General features: G+C 32.3%; 2 protein-coding genes across 2 annotated transcripts in view; one reads left to right on the forward strand and one right to left on the reverse strand.

Moving 5' to 3' along the window:
- LOC144854564 (uncharacterized) overlaps nucleotides 1-25763 on the reverse strand; it is a 79621-nt gene that overhangs the window by 21950 nt on the left and 31908 nt on the right. The gene's annotated exons all lie outside the window — the stretch shown is intronic.
- Nucleotides 21934-24579, forward strand: LOC144854478 (uncharacterized). The gene is made up of 7 exons (XM_078712435.1): nucleotides 21934-21972; nucleotides 22162-22212; nucleotides 22359-22540; nucleotides 22828-23016; nucleotides 23395-23465; nucleotides 23612-23713; nucleotides 24074-24579. Exons 1-7 carry the CDS (start codon nucleotides 21934-21936, stop codon nucleotides 24247-24249), a joined length of 810 nt encoding a protein of 269 aa, XP_078568561.1. The 3' UTR covers nucleotides 24250-24579.

Consider the following 25763-nt stretch of genomic DNA (forward strand, 5'->3'; position numbering starts at 1 on the left):
CACAATAAATGGCTTTTTAACGTTATGATAATTCCATTTTTTTGTTCACATCTCATTCTAAACAAAGTTGACAAGATGGTAACTTACCTTTACGCCGATGCCGTCTGGTATTTTGTCAGTGAAGATTTCTGTCACCATTTCAACCATCGTTTGTAAATTTATTAGCACTACATGCTTTAATTTCTCTTCATTCTTAGAGTACAGGATATTACCTGTGTCATTCAGGTAGTCCAGAACCATAGTTAGTTCTGTATCAGCAATTTCACATTCATTTGCGATTTTGGTTATCTAGAAGAAGGTAGTAATAGAACACTTTCAATAAATGAGTTTTGATAAATAAACTACATATTGATTTTCGAACGCGCAATCAACTTAACATCCTATACGTCTCGTGTTGCGCGTTCAACACTGGAACACAGGAATGAACCACATATATAAATTGCATTCGCATTTTAGAAGTGAAGGAGACAATCTGTCACACTTCCGGGTCATAAATACAAACAATTTAAATCTCTTTCCAGATATTAAATTACTAAAATTTTAAAAACATAACTTGATTGAAAGAAAACATTGCGACGATTATTTAACTTTAAGTTACAATTTACCTCATTTAAAGACAACAACAGCTTTGTTTTACCAAGTTCTTGAATCTTGGTCTGGAAATCAACCCATTTGATTGGAATCTTTCTTTTCATCTCATTCATGAAAACTCCAATTCTTTTTTTGAGTTTCTCAATTCCTCTACGAGATTTGCTATCTACCATGTATATCTCAGGATCTACGTGTTTTTCGTATGGTGTGTCTTTGATAGCTTCAAGTATTTCTTGACCCATAGCCTCAATCTGTAATATCAAACATAATTAAACATGTATTCACATAACCAGTACAATATACTGTATATATAAATTATACTATAAGTCCAATATAGTCGATGAGAGAATACAGTTTCTTATTAAATGTATTACTGATAGAAATATTATGTTGTGAATACTAAAAATATGTTGCATCTATTGGTGTAAAATGTATTTCTAATCTTAAAATGTATTTCAAACAGCATTATATTTTGGTGATCTTTTAATAGTATTCTTATTATTTTCATTCATCTCTCTTTTAGGGTAGAGAAAGTGAAGGTAAAAAAGCTAATCCTCTCAAATCTAAATATACATAACTTATCTTTAAAATAAATGTTATCAAGCTTACCTTGGCAATTTTCTCAGCTTCGTTTCTTCCTTTAACTTTGTCTTTGTGAGTAGCGACTAGTATAATGGGCGGTAAAACTACACCGTTTAAGCTTCTCTCTATGCTAGGCCTATACCGCACCACGGCGTATTCATAAATGGACCTTATCCAGAAAACAGTCATTCCCAAATTCGTCATTCCCCAAAATCCCTGAAAACAATAAATAACTGTACAATAACTATAATTTACAGGCACAATACATTCTAAACAGCCAGTCATATATTACCGCAAATTAAATTACTTTTGAAACGGTAAGAAGAGGAAACTTCGGATTGAACAACAACTTTCCCTTATAATTCAAAAGAAGACAAATCATAATATATAAATTTACACAATCTTTTGGAGCTTTCTTCTTGTTGGTACTTTGATTTACATCCCTTATTTTTACCATCTCATGGAGTCCATCTACTGCACTGAACACTACAATGTACGTAACGCCTCCTGTCAGGAACAACTAAACGGAATAAAGTGTACTTTAATCAAGTAATTGAACGGCAAACCACACAAATAACACTGATACCTCCCGCTTCTACCTTCGACCTAAACTTGTTATCTATATGCCTAAAAGATAAGTCATGCAAAAGATTAAATATTGTTAAAACTTTGACCATGTATTGTATGCTACTCACTCGGTGTGTTATATAATATGTCAGCTGCCCTGCATAATCCCAAATGCTGCTAATATTCTGAGGTTTAGTAGTTCGGCTCGATGTCTGCTGCTTGTCTCCTGATGCCCAAAATTTAAATTTATCCAGCACACCAACATTCTGTGTTCTACCGGTATGTGCCGTAGTGTCAAGTTTATCGCTGATTTTAGTAACAAGTAATTTGTGAATTGGTTCAGGAAACTTCTTTGCCAGTGTATTTCCTCTGTCATCTAAGGCAAACACAACATTATTTGTTTATTTCTATTTCATCATTAAAAATACAAACGATACTGATGATAATTCTGATCGTAATAAAAATACAAAACGGACAATAATAATTATACCCTTTTCCTCTAGATTCAATTCCTCCTCTTCTTTTAAAACATCCTACGAATAATCAGAAAGATAAGTTAAAATTTTGTCTAATTCTTCAACAAATAATACTCTAATAATTTGTAGTAGAAGAGAAAAAAGTACCATAACTTCAACCGGTTTCTCTATCTGATCAGATTCGATGGATGATGTCGAAGTCGTGCTAGATTTTCTTTGTAGTAATTGTTTTGCCACATATTCTGTCACTGCTTCTTCTCGAATCTCATTCGATAATTGAATTACTATAAAATACATAATAATGTTATATTACAACTACGTAATATCAAGGAGGCATTATAGATTATGTGGGATAAACCTTCTTCCAACAAACAGGTTTATAATACCAATTTACCCTTAATTAAACAATTAAATTCCTTGTTTTACTCGAACTGATGTTTATTCAGGCTTAGTAAATTTTAGAAGGTATTTACCACCATCATTACATTCTTTCAGGTGCTAATTCGGTAAATATTAATTGTTTTTGTACCATTAATTCCTCACACTGAATGTATGTGTTTTTTTCTGTATATAGTATGTTAAAGATACCAACAATCTTATAATGGTCGGCATTTAAACATTATTTCGATCTTTCATCGATGCAATAGATCATGCTATATTAGAAATGAATAATTGGAAAAAATCTGTTTCATTAGATCTAGTTCCCAATAAATAACTAATTTTGAAAATCACCAACCAAGAACCTTTAACACTATACTTTTTCAATACCGTCAATATTGTGTTCCTGCCACTTTTGGTAACCGTCTCCTGACGCTTCAACCAGTGTGTTTGCGACAACTATTCCGTCGGTAGACTGTTCCTTGGGATCGAATCTAAACGATAATATACATTACTAAACAGTCATAATATAATGTTTACATAATTATTATTGAAATTAACTGTTTTGAAGCATGTTGACTTTGTGCTTTACCTAGGCAAAGCTTCATCAAACTGCTGTTTTGAGACGTTTTTGGACATCTCTACACTATGAAACATGAACTTTAAGTATAGGATTCCTCAAGTTGTCTTCACTAAAATTGACGACCACCAACAATGTTTAAATTATAATAATACAACATTGGGAATATTGTGTTAATCTTCTGTTAGGTCTAGGATTAAAATTCGCCGACAATTCTATACGCAATAGAATAATTCAGTAGAATAATCTACATATTATCATAAAAAAACATACCTTTTTCCAAGAATAGCTTTCACGCAACTTGTTTTGCCAGCTCCTTCTTTCCCAAGGAACATACTTCTTGAATTGACTATTGTAACTGTACCATTTTTTAGAGCCTCTTTGAAAACTGCAGTTGCTTCCTTACCTCTAGCTATTACTTCAGCTGGAATTGAAAACTCTAAGACACAAATATATGGATAATAAATTATTGGTGCCATGCATTTATATTATCAAAGTGAAATAACAAACTGTTATATTAAATGAATTGTTCAGATTGTAAGTATTTGGACCAGTGGTATTGATTACCAGGTAAGACGCAATTTTATAGTAAATTTTCAATTTACTAGGATGCGTTTTTTAATCATGTTAAAGCTAAACAGAGAAATAGTAATCACTAATAAATAAATGCCACATTCAAGCACGTCGTTATACTATTCATATCAGTTTAGTAAACTGTTTCCAGCAAAATGTCACAATACTACATTGATAAACCAGCTTATCTTTAAGTGTTTCATGATTCAGTGAACCTTTATAGTCACATGGTCATTAATAAGTTCCACTTTTGTCTGTTCAGAAGCTTAATCGAATGTCTGTTTATTTTTATCAATCAACAGGATTTGAATTATTACCATCGGTTTAATAGATAATAACAAACCTATCATGGACAGTTACGATTGTTACGTTTCATTGAATCTCATTTATTCACACACCTAATTTATATTTTCCAACAATAAATTAACAATACATAACAATGTCAGGTGTGAAAAATCTACTTGCCTTCTATCAGTTGTATGAGCTCTCGTTTCTTTTCCTTTTTAGTTTTTTTATCATACTTTGAACAGTAATTTTCATTATACAGATCAATCGGTGTTTTGTTAAACTAAACAAATAATAAATGCAAACATGTTTACAAAACTATTTCGTAATCAATTAAAGTAATCAATCAAGTAAAATAAATTATTCGTTATAGGGCTAGCCTACTTATAATAGTTAAAACACCAAATAGTGTTAATTAATAGCATACAGTAATACTTATAAATATAAGACCGATTCAATTTAATGAATACATGGTCGAGGAATACACAGTTTGGTTTCTGCAAATTATGTAAGTCTAACAATCATAAAGTAGAAACTTTTTATATTAATGTGCAAAACGTGCTACTATGACAGACTTACATTTTAATTCACGTATATGATCTTGTATATTTTGGGTATGATCATTTTTGGACATTTTTTCTAATGGTAATATTGAAAAGCAACGTTATGTACTGCTTGGTGACCTTTTTATATTATTTCCTTGTAAACAATACTTAACTACTGCTTTGAGGTATAGAAAGACTATACTAAGATTTACCGCCCATCACGTAAATTAATAACTTTAAATATTATTTATTTATTTATTTTATCTACATTATAATAAATACTTATAGTTTTAATATTTGATAGTCTTTAACAATTATCCACTTTGATTTAAGTATTTTTGGCTGCAATACTAACTTTATTTATTTAAATTTACCTACTGATCGTTTTTATAATTGTTTAGTTTTTATGTAATTTATTTTTGTAACTGTACTGTTAATGTTTCATAAGCGTGTGCCTCTGATCCAAAAGCATAGTTTTCGAAAAAATTTTGACTGAAACCATTATTTTTAATAATAATATTTGATAGTCTTGAAAAATTATCTAGGCCTACATTGATTTAAGTATTTTGTGGCTGCAATACTAAATTTATTTATTTAAATTTACCTACTGATCGTTTTTTATTAATTTTTTAATTGCTATGTAATTTATTTTTGTAACAGCATTGTTAATGTTAGAACGCACCGTTGCATAAGCGTATGCCTCTGATCCAAAAGCGTTGTTCGAATAAAGTTTGAGTTTGACTGAAACCATTAATTTTTTATAATCGGATGTTAATGCTAACGGAGAAACAGGCTATATTACATCACTGTGTGATTTTATTTGAAATGTTTCTATCTGTAAATATCACGTTAATGACTCACACGCTCAACATGCATACTGTACCTTCTGACCCAAATTGAAGTATAGCTACTGTTTTATCACAACATTTAAATTGTGCAATCTAATCATTAAATGTCTACTGCTTATTGTGTCAAAAAGTGTTTTACTCGTAAAAACATTCATTTATTAAAAAACTTGATTTTAATTTGAGTAAAAACTAATCATTAATTTAATAATATAATTATATTTGATGATTACATAACGTCTTGCTGAACACGATGCTCCATACGTCATCAGGCAGATGGCAGTATCATGATGTTGCTTGTAAGTTAAATGCGATGCATCGAGACAACTATGCAATGGTGTGTAGCCTGTAGTCTGTAATTAAATAGCAAAATAGTAAGTTAATCAATGTCAATAACGTGTTCTATAACTATTCACAAGAAAACATACCCCTATAATTTTAATATTTTCGGCACTAGTTCTCTATTGTACGTACGGGCAGAGATTAATCTGATACATTGGTGTTGTACAGTGGATTGTGGAACAGTTAGGGATCAATAACGCTCTTATAACTGTTGAGAATAGATGGAAGAGAGGAAGGCGTATATGAAAACGATTGCATTTTTAATTAATCCAGTTTTAATCGCTTAAATATCCATTTACACTAGAACGATGACGATCGACGATAAAAAGATAAACATAAACAAAAGAAATTAGAAGATTTTTCATTCTGTATATAAAATAACCATTTATGCTGTCTTTGACGAAAATAATATTGCTCATGTCCAATCAAATGACGTCATGATTAGTAAGAGCAATAATATCGTACCGATACAACGTACTTGTACGTTAAATACGATGAATAGAGTCAAACATGCAATGGTGTATCGCTAAATATCTGTAATTAAATAGCAAAATAGTAAGTAAATCAATGTCAATAACGTGTTCTATAACTATTCGCAAGAAAACATACCCCTATAATTTTAATCTTTTTGGTACAAAGTCTCTATTGTAGGTACGGGCAGAGATTAATCAGATACATCGGTGTTGTACAGTCGATTGTGGAACTCTTAAAACTCTTATAACGGTTGAGAGTAGATGGAAGAGTGGAAGGCGTACATGAAAATGATTGCATTTTTAATTAATCCAGTTTTAATCGCTTAAATGTCCATTTACACTAGGACGATAACGATCGACGATAAAAAGATAAACATAAAACAAAAGAAATTAGAAGATTTTTCATTCTGTATATAAAATAACCATTTATGCTGTCTTTGATGAAAATGATATTTATCATGTCCAATCAAATGACGTCTTAATTAGTAAGAGCAATAATATCGTACCGATACAACGATGTTATTGTTCTTATTGATCATGACGTCATTTGATCAATCATAAATGGTTATTTTATAGTTCTAGAATGAAAACTTAGTTTCCTTTGTTTTATGTAAGGAAAGGGTTATGTTCATTTTTTATCGTCGATTGTTATCGTCCTAGTGTGTAAGCAGTCTTTAAACTACATACAATAATAGGAAATCTGATTTACATTATTACGTTGGTTTGCTTATAGAAATGCATTTACATAGAATATATGTTTGTGACCATGACATTAACACATTATCTTATCTTATATAACCATATAGCATTTAACGTCGATCGTCTACCTTTTAAATGTATTTTAAAGCAAATTGTTTTATTAATGTGTACTCTACTCACCTCTCCTGTATTCACGTGTTTTCTGTTTCGTTCTAAAACATGTTTCAATGCGATCGAGTACCCTCTGTATGATAAGCAATGAACGATAGTAGGAAACAACTGTGAACAAACAACAAAATTACATAAAACAATCGTCAAATATAAAATAACATAACGTATAACGATACTCAACATATTTGTTTTAATTAACTGTCTTCATGTCTGTGCACTGTAGATAGGAAGGACAGAATTTTTACTGTTTCTGAAGTTCAACCTACACTGGGAAAGAGTATGTTACTTCTTTTCCATTAAAAAAAGACCCAACAACGAAGGGAACTAAACATATATGATTTGCAAGATTAAGGAGGATGTCCAAGATCAAGGTAAATCAATGTATACGCAATAGTTGTGTACTTTTCTATATGATTGTCCTTACATAATGTGACGAGCTGTATTCCAGGCAAACATCTGATGCTTGAGCTATCAGCTGAATTACTAAGTTTTCTGGAATACCACACCACTGCACACCTTTCATTAATAACGTGTCATTATCCTAACAAGAAAAAACATACATAGTATTACATTAAAGTGACTCAATGCGTATATGGATTATGTACAGGTTTTAATTTGTTTTGAAGAGAGACATTAAAAATAAATAATTATGCATAAAATATATACTATCATCATCATTATTGAATTATGAATATCCTTTGAATTATAATTTTCTTTTTCCTTATTCTTAAATATTTCATTCAGAAAAAAGCGTACTGTTGTGAATAAAAATTGTTTTATATTTGATATTATGATATTGTATGTTGATGTTGATAATAAATATGCCTACCTATCTATTGTGTAAATCATTATTATTGTATGGAAAATAACAGTTAATTATATCTCAACTGAGGATTATAGTATGTATTACTATTTCAGTACAGCTATTAATTACTGCTTCGTTCCCACGCGTAACCTAGCCTACGCGTGGGCATTGTTTTATGATCGCCAAACCCACGAAGTATTGTCTTTTGATCGCGATCCCACGCGCTTCCACGAAGTATTTTTTTTTTATCGCGTTGCCACGCATTCCTACGCGTTCCCATGCGATACGACGGGAAGGTATTGTTTTTGGATCGCGATAATACGATCGGCTTTGTTTTGCTATGCCTACGATGGAAGGTCTTGAATATACACCATTATTACCAGCTATCAAAAGAGAATAATGCCAATATAATAACCCACCTTGGATCGACGAATTTTACACCTACAGCTAAGCCCGAGTAGGCCTGCCTTCCCTAGCTACTACAGGCCTTGTTGGCTAGGCCCAGAGCCTATAGATATTTAAAATATTGATAAAAATGCTTCGTTTCATTTCGTCGTACGAGAGTTTGTCTAGAAAAATTGATTTAAAACAATATCTCCCAAAATAATACTACGATTGCGTAAAAAGTAATTATAAATATGACCCTATACGAAGGAATCAGCCAACACCGCTAAAATAATAATATATTCTTTGAATAAAATCAAATAACCTATGACCCACATTAAAGAGTGCACCAACTACTGGTAGCGAAAAAAAAAACACGCGAAACATCAGTGGTCGAGCGAATTTCATTATCACATGTGATAAAAACAACGCAAATCAAACATGTTGGTACAAAAAGTTGGCCGTGGCCCACTTCACTGAGGTTCACCGGCCGCACGAGTGCCGTTAAGCGTGGTTCCCACTAGCGACGCAACGCAAGGACGTAACGCAACGCAAGTGAACTGACCAATCACAAGCGATGGCTTATTCGCTTGTGATTGCTAACTGTCTATAACTTCGCTTGTCATTGGTTAAAACGCTTGCGTTGCGTTTACGTCCTTGCGTTACGTTCTAGTGGGAACCAAGCTTTAGGCAGGCCCGTAACCAGGGGGGGGGGGGGGGATCGGGGGTTCGTACGACCTAGAATTGGACGACCCATAACACGAAACCGACGACCCCTACAGCCTAGCCTAGGCCTAAGTGTGGTATAACATCCCGAAGCCGAACATAGCCAAATATCTTTAAACCATACCTTATATAATACTCGCAAGCAAGCAATTGATTGAAAAAATACAGAAATATCGCCATTTGATACTGAATGTGTCGACACGAACAAACGAACAGATATGGAACGCCAAGAGTGCATCATTAAAACTGCATTCGACTCGATTAGCACACGAAATATCATAAACATGGCAAACCAGGTCAAAACGGCCTCTTTTTCAGCGGCGGGTAAGGTTTGCTCAGTGGAGTGGTCATCGTTAACCCAAATAATCAAATCAAATCACCTTACCCGCCGCTGAAAAAGGGGCCGTTTGCAGGTAATATAGGCCAAGTAGTTACACTGCATGGCATGCTAGATTGGCACTCTGTACGAATTTAATAGCGTATAGCGGATGTGTGGTACTTCGTTGATTTTTTTTTTTTTCTGGGCCTATAGCTAGCTAAGCTAAATAAAAAAATATCGGGCGTAACTGCTGTATTTTCAATCATTGTAACAACACATAACAATAGACGCGTGGCAAAACAATGCCTCTCGTAGGATCGCGATCAAAAAACAATGCAGTTCGTAGGATCGTGATCAAAAACAATTATACCTCGTAGCCACGCGTGGCCACGAAGCTGGAGCGTGGGTTACGTTGCAGTAATTTTTAGCTGTACTGATACATCAATATAAATCAAATTTCATTAGAGTTTAATTTTAATTCACGGAATTTATAACACAAATTGTCATTATTAACGTTCTATATGTACGGTCAGCAGAGACAGGCCTGCCATAAGAGTTATAATACAAAACATTCGTGAAGGTTGAATCCAAACAAGGCAATCTTGATTGCCTTGTTCCTAATAACGTACATTTTTTCATTTGTATAAATCAAAACATTTTTTAGGCTAATCATTTGATATAAAATAACAACCTACATCTAACTTAGTTTTTACAAGGTGTGGTTCGGATGCACACAGTCGTTCAACTTCTGGCCATTTCTTTGAAACAATAGCTTGCCACAATTTGTTGCTGTTAAATAAAGTGTAAACAAAACATAAAGCTTGTCAGAAAAGGATGAATATAAAGGTGATCATTAAGCACCTGTTGGTTGTATTATTATAGTTATTATCAATGAAAGGATGACATAGCTCGAGCGAGTGAGTGACCGAGCGGTTATTAAGACAGTGGGACCGTAATACGTAGCCATAACATCGGCAAGGGTTCGAGGCTCACTCCCTCCAGGGTTTTGGTGGTAGAACAAGTCTTCTCGGATAAGGATTAAACTATATGTCCAATGTACACATCTAGCTCATGTGCACTTAAATAACCTAGTACATCTTTCGAGACGAGTATGGGGTTACGCCGGTGTACTAGTTCACACACAGCCACTGTCACTCATCACTCATCATAAAATACACTGGGCCCTCTGGGAGTATGGAACGCCTCCTCTGCCTTCAGTTCACATTTATCATGCAGTACACACCAATCGTCATGCAGTACACACCAATCGTCATGCAGTACACACCAATCGTCATGCAGTACACACCAAACATCATTCAGTACACACCAAACATCATTCAGTATAACACACCAATCATCATGCAGTACACACCAATCGTCATGCAGTACACACCAATGGTCATGCAGTACACACCAATGGTCATGCAGTACACACCATCCATTGGTCATGCAGTACACACCAATCGTCATGCAGTACACACCAATCGTCATGCAGTCAAATACTGCGTAATTTATACCGCCACCTATCGACAAATTCGAATATCACGTGACGTTTATTAGACGGCTGTAAAACTAAGGCCATCGACTCTAAGATTTCTTTTATTCTTGACATACTGTACTTATTTTAACCGCTACACATCTCTGTGAATGCTCTGTTATTTATATATACAATAATTTATTATGCGAGACATAGGCGCGACTAGGAGGCCATTGCAATTATTGAATTCCATAAAAGAAGATTAAATAGTCTTAGTTTTACAGCCGTCTAATAAACGTCACGTGATATTCGATTTTGTCGATAGGTGACGGTATAATTTACGCAATATTTGACTGCATGAAGATTGGTGTGTACTGCATGACGATTGGTGTGTACTGAATGACCATTGGTGTGTACTGCATGACCATTGGTGTGTACTGCATGATGATTGGTGTGTACTGCATGACGATTGGTGTGTACTGCATGATGTTTGGTGTGTACTGCATGACGATTGGTGTGTACTGCATGATGTTTGGTGTGTACTCCATGACCATTGGTGTGTACTGCATGACCATTGGTGTGTACTGCATGACCATTGGTGTGTACTGCATGACCATTGGTGTGTACTGCATGGCGATTGGTGTGTACTGCATGACGATTGGTGTGTACTGCATGATAAATGTGAACTGAAGGCAGAGGAGGCGTTCCATATGGGAGAACAGTCTTAGACTGAAGAGGCAACTCAATATAAAGAATAAATAAATAAAGATCATACATAATTATATGAAAGGTGATCATAATGAAAGGTGATCATAATGAAAGGTGGTCGTAATGAAAGGTGATCATAATGAAAGGTGATCATAATGAAAGGTGATCATAATGAAAGGTGATCATAATAAAAGGTGGTCATAATGAAAGGTGATCATAACGAAAGATGATCATAATGAAAAGTGATCAAAATCAAAGGTGATCAAAATCAAACTTGATCATAATGAAAGGTGGTCATAATGAAAGGTGATCTTAATGAAAGGTGATCAAAATGAAAGATGAACATCAACAACGAATCGTGTACTTACTCACTAGCAGGAATACTCTCCATTATTATTGGCTTCGTAAAATAAGTCAATAAAATAGGATATTAATCTACATTATTTCAATGTAATGTTCTTATAGAGAACCCGCTCCATCGTTAGTGTTGTTGGGGGTAAAGTCCATGGCAAATTGACATTCAGATTCTATTATCTGATACATTATTCAACAAACAAAGTAGCTTGTGACCCTAACAATGAGTGGCGCATATAATCAAATTATTATTCTTTTCAGATCTCAGGTGCATTCTGTATTATAGGGAGTGAGTCCAATAGTACAATAACTGATGAGCACTCGGGTTGAAGTAGTTGTTGAGTAAAGAATGAAACTGCCATGTTTGTTTGATTAAGAACAGAATATCATACATTGTTATGGATTAGCTGGGTTATTTGAGTTACAGCGATGTATTTTGCTTACGCTAACTAATTGGGCTAAGAACATTGTATGAACATAGATTAAATTAAATACGCTAACTAATTGAGCTAAGAACATTGTATGAATATAGATTAAATTAAATACGCCAACTAATTGGGTTAAGAACATTGTATGAAGATAGATTAAATACGCTAACTAATTGAGCTAAGAACATTGTATGAACATAGATTAAATTAAATACGCTAACTAACTGGGCTAAGAACATTGTATGAACATAGATTAAATACGCTAACTAACTGGGCTAAGAACATTGTATGAACATAGATTGAATACGCTAACTAATTGGGCTAAGAACATTGTATGAACATAGATTAAATACGCTAACTAATTGGGCTAAGAACATTGTATGAACATAGATTAAATACGCTAACTAATTGGGCTAAGAACATTGTATGAACATAGATTTAAATTAAATACGCTAACTAATTGGGCTAAGAACATTGTATGAACATAGATTACAAATTAAATACGCTAACTAATTGGGCTAAGAACATTGTGTGAGCATAGATTACAAATTAAATACGCTAACTAATTGAGCTAAGAACATTGTATGAATATAGATTAAATTAAATACGCTAACTAATTGAGCTAAGAACATTGTATGAAGATAGATTAAAAATACGCTAACTAATTGGGTGAAGAACATTGTATGAACATAGATTAAATACGCTAACTAATTGGGTTAAGAACATTGTATGAACATAGATTAAATTAAATACGCTAACTAATTGGGTGAAGAACATTGTATGAACATAGATTAAATTAAATACGCTAACTAATTGGGTGAAGAACATTGTATGAACATAGATTAAATTAAATACGCTAACTAATTGGGCTAAGAACATTGTATGAACATAGATTAAATTAAATACGCTAACTAATTGGGTGAAGAACATTGTATGAACATAGATTAAATACGCTAACTAATTGGGTGAAGAACATTGTATGAACATAGATTAAATACGCTAACTAATTGGGTTAAGAACATTGTATGAACATAGATTAAATACGCTAACTAATTGGGCTAAGAACATTGTATGAACATATATTAAATTAAATACGCTAACTAATTGGGCTAAGAACATTGTATGAACATAGATTAAATACGCTAACTAATTGGGCTAAGAACATTGTATGAATATAGATTAAATTAAATACGCTAACTAATTGGGCTAAGAACATTGTATGAATATATATTAAATTAAATACGCTAACTAATTGGGTTAAGAACATTGTATGAATATATATTAAATTAAATACGCTAACTAATTGGGCTAAGAACATTTTGAAAATAAGTTAAATTGACGGAGTGGTTGTGTTGGGTTGTCGGCAGCACGTTGACATAATCCAGCCTTTACTACGTCTCTGCTAACAGACTCTTCGTCCACTTCATGGCTATGTGGAGTAGCCATACTAACAAAAAGTGCGTCCCCTTCACCCATGGTGTGAACTCTTCCAGAACATGTCTTTTTTATACATTTCTAATACTGTTTTCCGTCTCTTGCCGTCTTATCTTTGGAATGTTGAAACCCTCGGTATATTAAATTAAGGCCTCTACCCTTCTTAACAACAGTTGGTCCATCCATTATAAAATACGAATTAAGTTTGTCAGCAATGTAATATCAAGTACAGTATATCTTAACCAAATGGTAAGTGTTAGAGAAAACAATCTGTGTTACCCCTTATAAACTAGTTTGTAGTCAACACTCCCAAATAAGCGCGATTTCCACCGCTTTGATTTAGGGGGGAAATACATGAAAGAAGCCGCCATTCATGATGCGCTTCGCGCTATACATAAAGGAAGCGACATTATTATGTAACCGGCCCGCCATTGCCACAAAAGAACAAACGCACACGTAGCATAGGTGTTGGATCTTCAATAGCCATCTACTGTATTGTTAAATAATAATGGATTTGCAATTTAACTCCTATGTGGAATGAGATTTATATTAGATGAATGATAATAAAAAAAAAACAGAGAGCCGAAAAGGATAAATCTTAAAATTACAATAATTAAAACTTTAATACGATAAAAATGATTACATACTTTCAATAAACACAGTCCTTAAATAAAACGATCAATATACAAGAATAAAAATAAAACAAGTAATCAGTATAATAAAATACAGTACATAATATGGCAAGCCTCAGCTGTCTGAAGTATTCAAAATATTATATTATTATATCATTTTTTTATTATATTATATATTGTATTGTAATGAATTATACGTTTTGCATTATATTACTTGGTTTTAGCATTATATTATATCTATTTCTAATATATTATGTGAAAAATGTAACAAATTATTGACTTTTTGTATTATATTATTCGGTTTTGGCATTATATTATGAACATTTACTATTATATTATTAATAAAATACATTATATTATAATATAATTGTATTATATTAAACGGATTTACCTTACTTTATAACATACAACATTATTATATTATACGGATTCGTTAGTTATATTATTATTTTGTATGATGTTTATTATACGTCACGACTTATTTCAGTTCTTCTAACTCTTTCTCTCCCTCCCCCTGCTCACTAACAATCAGCGGCAGATAATCTGAATTGTGTGACTGTTGAAGAATATTAACTAATTATCTTTACTACGTACTAGGCCTAGGCCTACTAGGGGATCTAGCCTAGACGTAGCTAGTTAGACAAGTGACCAAGGACCACCGGACAGCTACAACTAATACTACAATACAATAATACTACTACAATAACTAATACTGCTACTACCTAGGCCTAGCTAGTAGAGTACTAGGTAGCTACTACTAGGCTCTAGGGCGTATGTATGATGTTAACTACTAACTAGGCCTAGGCCTACTAGTACTAGGCTAGGCCTAGACTTAAGTTGTAGTAGGCTAGGGCCGGGCCTGCTGCCTTAGGCTAGGCTAGGCTACTACTACTACTACTAGGCAGTCTGCCCATGATGGGTACGAGTAAGCCAAAATTTTGGATAAGTAAACCAAAATTTGGGTACGAGCGAGTTGGCATGGGTACGGGTTGACCTGTATCCTTCTAGCTAATCGTACTAGGCCTAGGCCTCAAGTAAGTCTACGCTACCCAGTCCGGCTACAATATGGTTTATTTTGTTTTATAGCTTTATTGATAGCTGGGTTCAAATCTGGGTTGGGATGGCTTTTTCTCATTCAAAAACAGATTTCCTTATCATAATAAAATAATATATGAATTTATTTGTAATATTGTAATGTATACATAATATAAGTAATTGCCATTGCATTTATTATTATTTATTATATATTATACGGTTACCCCTTAATTATACTATAGTATAATTTCCTTGTTATATTTTACAATATTTTCTTCATAATTCTACAATTTTGTCTTTCACAGCACAAATTTATCATACTGAATCATCACACACCAAGTCTCATAAATTTCTACTGTATTTGTCCAAGCTACTCCAGCTACATGGTATTGCCTTTAGGCTAAACTACACGGTATACTACCATCATTCCTGGCTCGTCAACCTGGACCACATAAGCACAGTTTCAGTTTCAGTTTATTTACCATTTCAATTTCTGAACATAAGAGATGAACAACTTATATGGATGGATGAGCGAAGCTCGTTTACCGGTCACCCGTTAGTGCAGTAACATTACGGACAACATAAAGACAGGACAAAGGTGCAATACATGTGAACACTTGTGTTTGCAACCCCTTGGATAAAATAATATATTTATATAAAGGAGAAAGTTAGATATTATAATATTTCTTTTCGATCATACAATGATAATTTTAAAATTAATTAAATCCTAAGAAGTCATACTACTGATTCAAAATAGTGACTGACTTACACCCTGTGGTCAAGGCTTTATTTTCTCTTATGCTTATTTCCTCCAACATACAGAGTACATAGGACTATTTTTATTCATAACTGTTGAATTGCATCCCAATACACAGTACCTATTGGTATTACAGTATAACTAAAAATACAACCGCAACTAACACAGATAGTTCCATATATACAGTACTCTCTTATAAATAGATGTATCTCTCTAATCTACTCCCAACTACCTAATCTAATAATAGTACTATTAGCATACTACTATACACTTTGTAGACAAGAAGTAAGTTGTATACACCTAGAGGACTTATGGTAGTACAGTCGAACGCCCTCTCACTGGCCCGGTCAACATAATCTATACCTAGATTATTGCAGTAATTAAAGTACATTATTACAGAGATTTTTTTTTGTTGCAGAAATCAAAGTTATGTGTATAGAAAGCAGTACTCGTATTAAAAACTAAGCAGGTTGTACTCTTGAACGCAAACTGGCAGGATATTTTGAATATTTTTTATTGTTGAAATGAATGGAATCCTAACTTCATTTTCAACGAACTGGAGACGAAGACATATTATGACCCTTTTATTTAAATTTATTTGAATAGACCTCCATGTAAATTCATTAAAGGCTACATGATTGTTTTATATTTTAATATGTGATACTAATAGTAGAAAATTATTGTGTATAATGAGGACTAAGAATCTGATATTCACTTGCATTCTCATCTTTTTAAAATATTTATTTATAATGCTGGTAATGAGTTTAAAATTTAATTATATTGACTAGTTTTGATAATAATTATGTCCTTATAAATTCATTTACATTTCTTTTGTGTAATATAGTTCATATATTATGTATTAAATAAATTGGTAAGGCCCTGTACTGTTATTATTTAAGGAAAGTTTATATACACTTATTTTATGCCTACCAATATTAGTATAATTGTTTATATAAATATTTTGTCTAATTGCCTTGATTTTTTGTATAGGCCAATGGCATCAATGTTTTTCTCAAAGCAAATTAGCCTAATAATGCCACATTTAGACACATGATTCATTGATTTCTGATATTCTGTACTTGTGTATGCATTACTAAAATAACCTAGTAGTTAATATATTTCATTTGTAATGTATGTATAAACATTCATTTTTTTTTCACATTTTTAAATTTAAACATTATTACAATACCTACCTTTCTGATATTGTTACTATTGTATGATATTTTTTGAGGCAGATTGTTTTCAATAAAAAAAAATTTTAACAAACAATTATTTTGACTTATACTGTACTATGTTAGTTCAGGAGATGAAGTGTGTGTGGGCAGAATCTGGTGTGAGGTGTATATTTGTCACTTTAAGACCTAAATTAGATGTTTTCTGAAGAAAAGAAGTAAAAGGATACGCTTTCAAACAACTCCAAGAAGATTCACACAAAAATAATTACTTTCCAATAAAATAGTATAACAGTGTATAATTATTACAGTACATTGAATAAACTCGAGCGGAAAAATAACGCACATAAAAAAACATTCATTTTCTTGTCGAAAGGTGCCCTCTCTAGTTTTCTATTAATTTATTAATAATTATTATTAATTAATGAGTAATATGAACATATTTTTAACATTCAATGCTGGAAACTGGTTCTACTCCTAACAAAGTTTCATACCTCCAAATTTCATCAACGTATTCAAAGCACTTAAATAAATATCATTTAACATTACAAATCCAGGTTTTGATAGAATTTTGCTTAAAAACATATACAAAAAACATCGATAAAAAATACTTTTCGTATTCAAAAACATTTGATACTTGGTATAAATGTTCAATATAGGTTGCTCCATCCATATTGCAAAAAAAATAACTATCAAGCCATATCACTGATTTTTTAAATTTACGTTTTTACAAAATGTACACTTATGAAAGACTATACAATTCCAACTCATTTTTTTCAAGCTAATAACTATTTTGAAAAAACAACCAACAAAAAACGTTCATGAATGCAATTTTGTTTCTGTAAATAGAGCAACCTATAGTGAACATTTATACCAAGTATCATCTGTTTTTGAATACGAAAAGTATTTTTTATCGATGTTTTTTGTATATGTTTTTAAGCAAAATTCTATCCAAAACCCGAATTTTTTATGTTAAATGTGATATTTAATATTGAAGTGCTTTGAATACGTTGATGAAATTTGGAGGTATGAAACTAGGAGTAGAACCAGTTTCCAGCATTGAATGTTAAAAATATGTTCATATTACTCATTAATTAATAATAATTATTAATAATAAATTAATAGAAAACTATAGAGGGCACTTTTCGACAAGAATATGAGTGTTTTTTTATGTGCGTTATTTTTCCGCTCGAGTTTATTCAATGTACTGTAATATACACTGTTATACTATTTTATTGGAAAGTAATTATTTTTGTGTGAATCTTCTTGGAATTGTTTGAAAGCGTATCCTCTTACTTCTTTTCTTCAGAAAACATCTAATTTAGGTCTTAAAGTGACAAATATACACCTCACACCACCAACCTCCAACACACCAGATGCCCACACACATTTCATATCCTGAACTAACATAGTACAGTATAAGTCAAATTAATTGTTTTAATTTTTTTTTATTGCTGCCTCAAAATATATTATACAATAGTAACAATATCAGAAAGGTAGGTATTGTAATAATTTTTAAATTTAAAAATGTGAAAAAAAACTGAATGTTTATACATACATTACAAATGAAATATATTAACTACTTGGTTATTTTAGTAATGCATACTCAAGTACAGAATATCAGAAATCAATGAATCATGTGTTTAAATGTGGCATTATTAGGCTAATTTGCGTTGAGAAAAACATTGATGCCATTGGCCTATACAAAAAATCAAGGCAATTAGACAAAATATTTATATAAACAATTAATACTAAGTAGGCATAAAATAAGTGTATATAAACTTTCCTTAAATAATAACAGTATAGGGCCTTACCAATTTATTCAATACATAATATATGAACTATATTACACAAAAGAAATAATGATTATCAAAACTAGTCAATATAATTAAATTTTAAACTCATTACCAGCATTATAAATAAAATTTTTAAAAGATGAGAATGCAAGTGAATATCAGATTCTTAGTCCTCATTATACACAATGATTTTCTACTATCACATATTAAAATATAAAACAAACATATAGCCTTTAATGAATTTACATGAAGGTCTATTCAAATAAATTTAAATAAAAGGGTCATAATATGTCTTCGTCTCCAGTTGTTGCAAAGAAGTTAGGATTCCATTCATTTCAACAATAAAAAATATTCAAAATATCCTGCCAGTTTGCGTTCAAGAGTACAACCTGCTTAGTTTTTAATACGAGTACTGCTTTCTATACACATAACTTTGATTTCTGCAAAAAAAAAAAAAAAAATCTCTGTAATAATGTACTTTAATTACTGTAATAATCTAGGTATAGATTATGTTGACCGGGCCAGTGAGAGGGCGTTCGACTGTACTACCATAAGTCCTCTAGGTGTATACAACTTACTTCTTGTCTACAAAGTGTATAGTAGTATGCTAATAGTACTATTATTAGATTAGGTAGATTGGAGAGATACATCTATTTATAAGAGAGTACTGTATATATGGAACTATCTGTGTTAGCCGCCTTTGTATTTTTAGATATAATACCAATAGGTACTATGTATTGTATGATAAAAAAGAAATATTATAATATCTATCTTTCTCCTTTATATAAATATATTATTTTATCCAAGGGGTTGCAAACACAAGTGTTCACATGTCTTGTTATGTATTGCACCTTTGTCCTGTCTTTATGTTGTCCGTAATGTCACTGCACTAACGGGTGACCGGTAAACGAGCTTCGCTCTTACGGTTATCCATCCATATAAGTTGTTCATCTCTTATGTTCAGAAATTGAAATGGTAAATAAACTGAAACTGAAACTGTGCTTATGTGGTCCAGGTTGACGAGCCATGAATGATGGTAGTGCCAGTATACCGTGTAGTTTAGCCTCAAGGCAATACCATGTAGCTGGAGTAGCTTGGACAAATACAGTATGATAAATTTGTGCTGTGAAAGACAAAATTGTAGAATTATAAAGAAAATATTGTAAAATATAACAAGGAAATTATACTATAGTATAATTAAGGGGTAACCGTATAATATATAATTAATAATAATAAATGCAATGGCAATTAGGGCCTAGGTACTATTACAAATAAATTCATATATTATTTTATTATGATAAGGAACTCTGTTTTAGAATGAGAAAAAGCCGTCCCAACCCAGATTTGAACCCAGCTATCAATAAAGCTATAAAACAAAATAGACCATATTGTAGCCGGACTGGGTAGCGTAGACTTACTTGAGGCCTAGGCCTAGTACGATTAGCTAGAAAGAAGGATACAGGTCAACCCGTACCCATGCCAACTCGCTCGTACCCAAATTTTGGTTTACTTATATCCAAAATTTTGGCTTACTCGTAACCATCATGGGCTGGCTGCCTAGTAGTAGTAGTAGTAGTAGTAGTAGTAGCCTAGCCTAGCCTAAGGCAGCAGGCCCGGCCCTAGCCTACTACAACTTAAGTCTAGGCCTAGCCTAGGCTAGTACTAGTAGGCCTAGGCCTAGTAGTTAACATCATACATAGGCCTACGCCCTAACCCCCCTAGAGCCTAGTAGTAGCTAACCTACCTAGTACTCTACTAGCTAGGCCTAAGTATTAGCAGTGGTAGTTATTGCATTAGTAGTATTATTGTATTGTAGTATTAGTTGTAGCTGTCCGGTGGTCCTTGGTCACTTGTCTAACTAGCTACGTCTAGGCTAGATCCCCTAGTAGGCCTAGGCTAGGCCTAGTACGTAGTATAGTTATTCTTCAACAGTCACACAATTCAGATTCTGCCGCTGATTGCTAGTGAACAGGGGGAGGGAGAGAAAGAGTTAGAAGAACTGAAATGAGCCGTGACGTATAATAAACATCATACAAAATAATAATATAACTAACGAATCCGTATAATATAATAATGTTGTATGTTATAAAGTAAGGTAAATGGGTTTAATATAATACAATTATATTATAATATAATGTATTTTATTAATAATTTAATAGTAAATGTTCATAATATAATGCCAAAACCGAATAATATAATACAAAAAGTCAATAATTTGTTACATTTTTCACATAATATATTAGAAATAGATATAATATAATGCTAAAACCAAGTAATATAATGCAAAACGTATAATTCATTACAATACAATATATAATATAATAAAAAAATGATATAATAATATAATATTTTGAATACTTCAGACAGCTGAGGCTTGCCATAACATATGGCTTATTTCTATTTATTACACTTTTTTTAACGGACTGAACCATAGTATAGTATAGTATGTACGATGTTCAGTTTAATATAAGGTATTTAAAATGTACATAAATATGTTCCAATTGTATTTGTAATTTAGTGTTGTATTTAAAAATAATTATTAATATTTCCTTGGCGGCGCGCCATAAATTATTACGATCGTTCGACCTTCACCTTCCTGGACACACTCCCAACCACTTTGCAACCCAATTCTATAACCCCATTTTCTTTTTATAATGCAAAGGCATTTACACAAAGAAATGCTTTACAACAAACCAGCAAGATAAAGCATTGATGAAAGTGACCAAGAGTGGCTACTACCAAGAGTAGCCTCCCGATTATATATATACCACGTTAGTTGAGAAGCATTATAGTTCTCGAATGTACGCAACCGAAACAGGGATCAAACTTGGCAGAAGTGTATTGTTTAAAATAAAATATACTCGTTGACTAAATTTATCAAACAAAACAAAACCTAAAATTATATTTATTTGGTATAAACATGTTTTTCACTTTCACTTCAACTGATTTCTATTTAACGAGTATTTGAGCACAATCCTCATTATGTTCACTTTATTGTATTGCTTTTATTATAACTTTTGTGTTAAGAGTCTTCAAGAAGCAATTGAGAAATATTGTAATAACCCAGATGAAAAAGTGGTAAGATGGGCTCGTGATCTTGTTCAACATATGACAGTCATTATCAATGAAGATAAAGTTGTAGAAACATCATTTTTTATTTAAAGTGAATGAAGTTATTATGCTTCAAAATTCATTAGTAAAATGATAAATGATGTTATCTATAGGCAGAGAAACTTATTAGTAATGAGAGCTGGGTTGAAAGTTGGAATGACGTCATAGTGTATTCATGCAAGAAAAAAGGTGGCAAAGACTGGAAAAAGTTAGAATCGAATGTAAAGTTGGTAACATTCGAACGAGTGATGATGCTTATCAACGAAAAACAATACAAGAAAGACAGAAAAATTTGGTAAGCACACAGAATTAAATTGTACACAGTCGTTTAGCAGTTTTAAGGTAGGTCATGTCTGCTGTACGGTTATGTGCGGTGGTTAAATGCAATTCAAATATAGCAAAAGTGGCAACATTATTATAAGAAAAGAAATTTTATCAGCTGGGTCTTCCACTGTTGGGTTGAAGTGGTTGACAAAATTTAGTTATTCGTGTTTTAATTTTGCCATTGGAACGGAATGAAGTTATGTTTTTATTTGATTTAAAACGAACAAATTATACATAGAAACCATTTCCTATATTTAGTGTTAAGTATAAGCTCATCGATTGTGCCAACAAGAATTTTGTTGAAGTTGAGAAGCCATCCAGCGAAACATATCCGTTTAAAGTACCAAAGAAGAACGGTTTGCCAATGAATGTGTTCTTGATTGTTATGCACAAGGATACATGTGAGAGAATGAAGTATTATATTTGTTGGGAATCTTCGCAAGACAGGTTTGTTGTTTTTTGGTCATGTACGATAAATACTTATACTAGCAACATTGAAGTCATCTGTAAACGTGTTTACTATTAAAACATGTTATTAAAAGTGAATAGATAAATGTCTAAATGCTACTGAAAACTCTTCATGTTGGAACGGGCACGATTTCCATGTCTATAGACAATAAACATAGCCTATTGTTTCTTAGCCTCTGGCTTTCAACTTCTCGGCAAGCCAGCTGTCGCTTGACACCAAGCTTCCCCGAAGGTCATCGTCTCTAAAAGTACCGGGAGAATATGCTGATGAATTTATGATAACGTCATGCCAATCTGCTTTAGATGTCATTAAAGTATTTGTCACTGATAGACTTTTCAACTATTTTAATATTGCAGAAGTTTCGAATTCTGGCGGAAAACCTTATCCGGACCCTCTGGTGACGTCGGGGAACAATATGCTTCATGGAGTAAGCATTCTTCTTAAAGAACCATTCTCAAAATTATAATATCGTTTAAGTTTGCAGTATATTGAGGATAGTAAGGTAAAGGATGGTAATGGTTATGTTGACGCTCATAGTTCAGCGTACTAAAGCCTCCCAAACTTATGTTGCAGGTAGACCCAAGTACAAGATTGCTAAACATTTTCTTGGAAGTGACAGAGGTGAATTGAAAGTGGAGGCTGGTGACGAGGTAGAATTGACTGATAAAACATCTGGTACGTATATAATGATGCTTTATTTATCATCATAAGTAACAGCTATAATATAGCCTACAGTAGGGTAACCTAATTATTTCTCATATCACACGAATTGGATATTGGCCTAAAATGTATTACTTGCTGTGACGTTGAATTCTCAGTATGTCGTTTTATTTGTAAAATACAAAATTCTGAAACAGTTCGTATATTGTAAAATAAGCATAACAGAAAAATAGGTAGAGTAAGTACGACAGCGTAGTCAACGGTGGCATATACTTGAAAGCATAAATATATCGATCAATCGATTGTAATATAATTGACCTAAAATAAAGTAACATACGTTTTTTACTTAATTCTACATTTTTATTATTTCAATAGGTTGGGTACGAGCTGTAAATCTTAAAGACAACAAAGAAGGATGGATTCCAAACGATTGCCTTGGCGAATCAATACCCAGTATGTTCACGCGAGGCCTGAACTTAAAACAACGTGTAGGCATAGTAAACGAAGGGCATACACATCATTCTGTTATTGTTCGAAAAAGAAAGAAGTAAAAAAGTCCAGCCCATTCTCATTCTCACGTACCACCTTGATGCTTACGATAGAAACAAGAATAATACAAATCTACACTTTGGTTATGTACATTCTTACCCTCGCATTATATATCACATCATTTAGTCGGTTTTAAAAGGGGTTTTGGTTTGTTTTACCGTTTACAAAGAAACTACACAACAAAAAGAACAATAAAACATTGTGACCGAGACGACTACCTTAAATTGAGTTGACCCACCAATAGAATATTCACTGTAGAGATCACTTTATCGTGAATTATCTTAACCCTGAATGCTGTACGATGTGACAGAATCATGAGTCTCGAATGTACGAATCAGGAGCAGAGATAAAACATACATTATATTTGTTTTTATTTACTTGGGAAGTGTAAAACCATAGATAAGTTCAGAAGTTCTCGAATGTACGAATCAGGAACATAGATAAAACATACATTATTTGATTATATTTACTTGGGAAGTGTAAAACCGTAGATAAGTTCAGAAGTTCTCGAATGTACGAATCAGGAACAGAGATAAAACATATATTAAATTTTATTTTATTTACTTGGGAAGTGTAAAACTGTAGATAGCTGATTTATAAAGTTATAATACACAATGATAAGCTTTAGCAATAATAAATCAACAAACGTAGGAAATATGTAGCAAGCCTCAGCTGTCTGAAGTATTCGAAATATAGTATGTTTATATCATTTTTTATTATTATGTATCCATTGTAATGAATTATACGTTTTGTATTATATTACTTGTTTTTAGCATAATAGCTTCACGCAAATGTATACTATATCCGGTTAGTTTTATTATTCAAATGTAGGACTGTTGCTATTTACCTTAACAGAAGATTAACCTGCTCTGTTTAAAACGTATGCTTTTCATGTTTTAGTATTTCGGTAAATAGTGCTGAATTTAACGATCATTGCATAGAACCATTTTTACTTATAAATTCCGTTATATGGGTTAAGAAAGAATAGCAGATGATTTGCTGTAGACAGAGAAACACAAAATACTAGTTTAGTCATTGGTATATTAAGTACTGTAAGGTAATCAATATTATTGTACCTTAATTGTAACAGGGAATACATACACACTTTTCTAAAAGTATGCAAACTGTAATGTTAATACATTATAATAGTTTTTTAAAAAGAAACAAAAATATGGATAACAAGTTTGTATACATTCCAATATATATTTTATTCAAAATGAATATGTTAAAATAACAAGTATAATAAAGACAATAATATACAATTACGGAGGTCTACATACGTTACCTTAAACACAAAGCTGATCAATCACTAAATAAATCACAACTAATTTCTAAATCAAACTAACATAATGACAATTTATGCAAATGGACATGGTAAAATAACTAATTAAAATGAAAAATATAGTCAAAAAAATAAACCAATTCACCAAATATATTATAGTACACTTTACCTTAAATGGCCCATCACCAAATGCTGAATCAAACAAAGCAATGACATTGTCATACATTTTTAAAT

Source organism: Antedon bifida, chromosome 10 (assembly GCF_963402885.1).
Source record: "Antedon bifida chromosome 10, ecAntBifi1.1, whole genome shotgun sequence".
Taxonomy (NCBI): domain Eukaryota; kingdom Metazoa; phylum Echinodermata; class Crinoidea; order Comatulida; family Antedonidae; genus Antedon; species Antedon bifida.

What these genes read in the sequence shown, in the direction of transcription:
- LOC144854478 (XM_078712435.1), top strand. Translation starts at nt 21,934, where the DNA reads ATGTACGCAACCGAAACAGGGATCAAACTTGGCAGAAGT. An exon ending in AAGAAAGACAGAAAAATTTG is followed by an intron (nt 22,541 to 22,827) that starts GTAAGCACACAG and finishes TCCTATATTTAG; the next exon opens with TGTTAAGTATAAGCTCATCG. An exon ending in ATTGACTGATAAAACATCTG is followed by an intron (nt 23,714 to 24,073) that starts GTACGTATATAA and finishes TTATTTCAATAG; the next exon opens with GTTGGGTACGAGCTGTAAAT.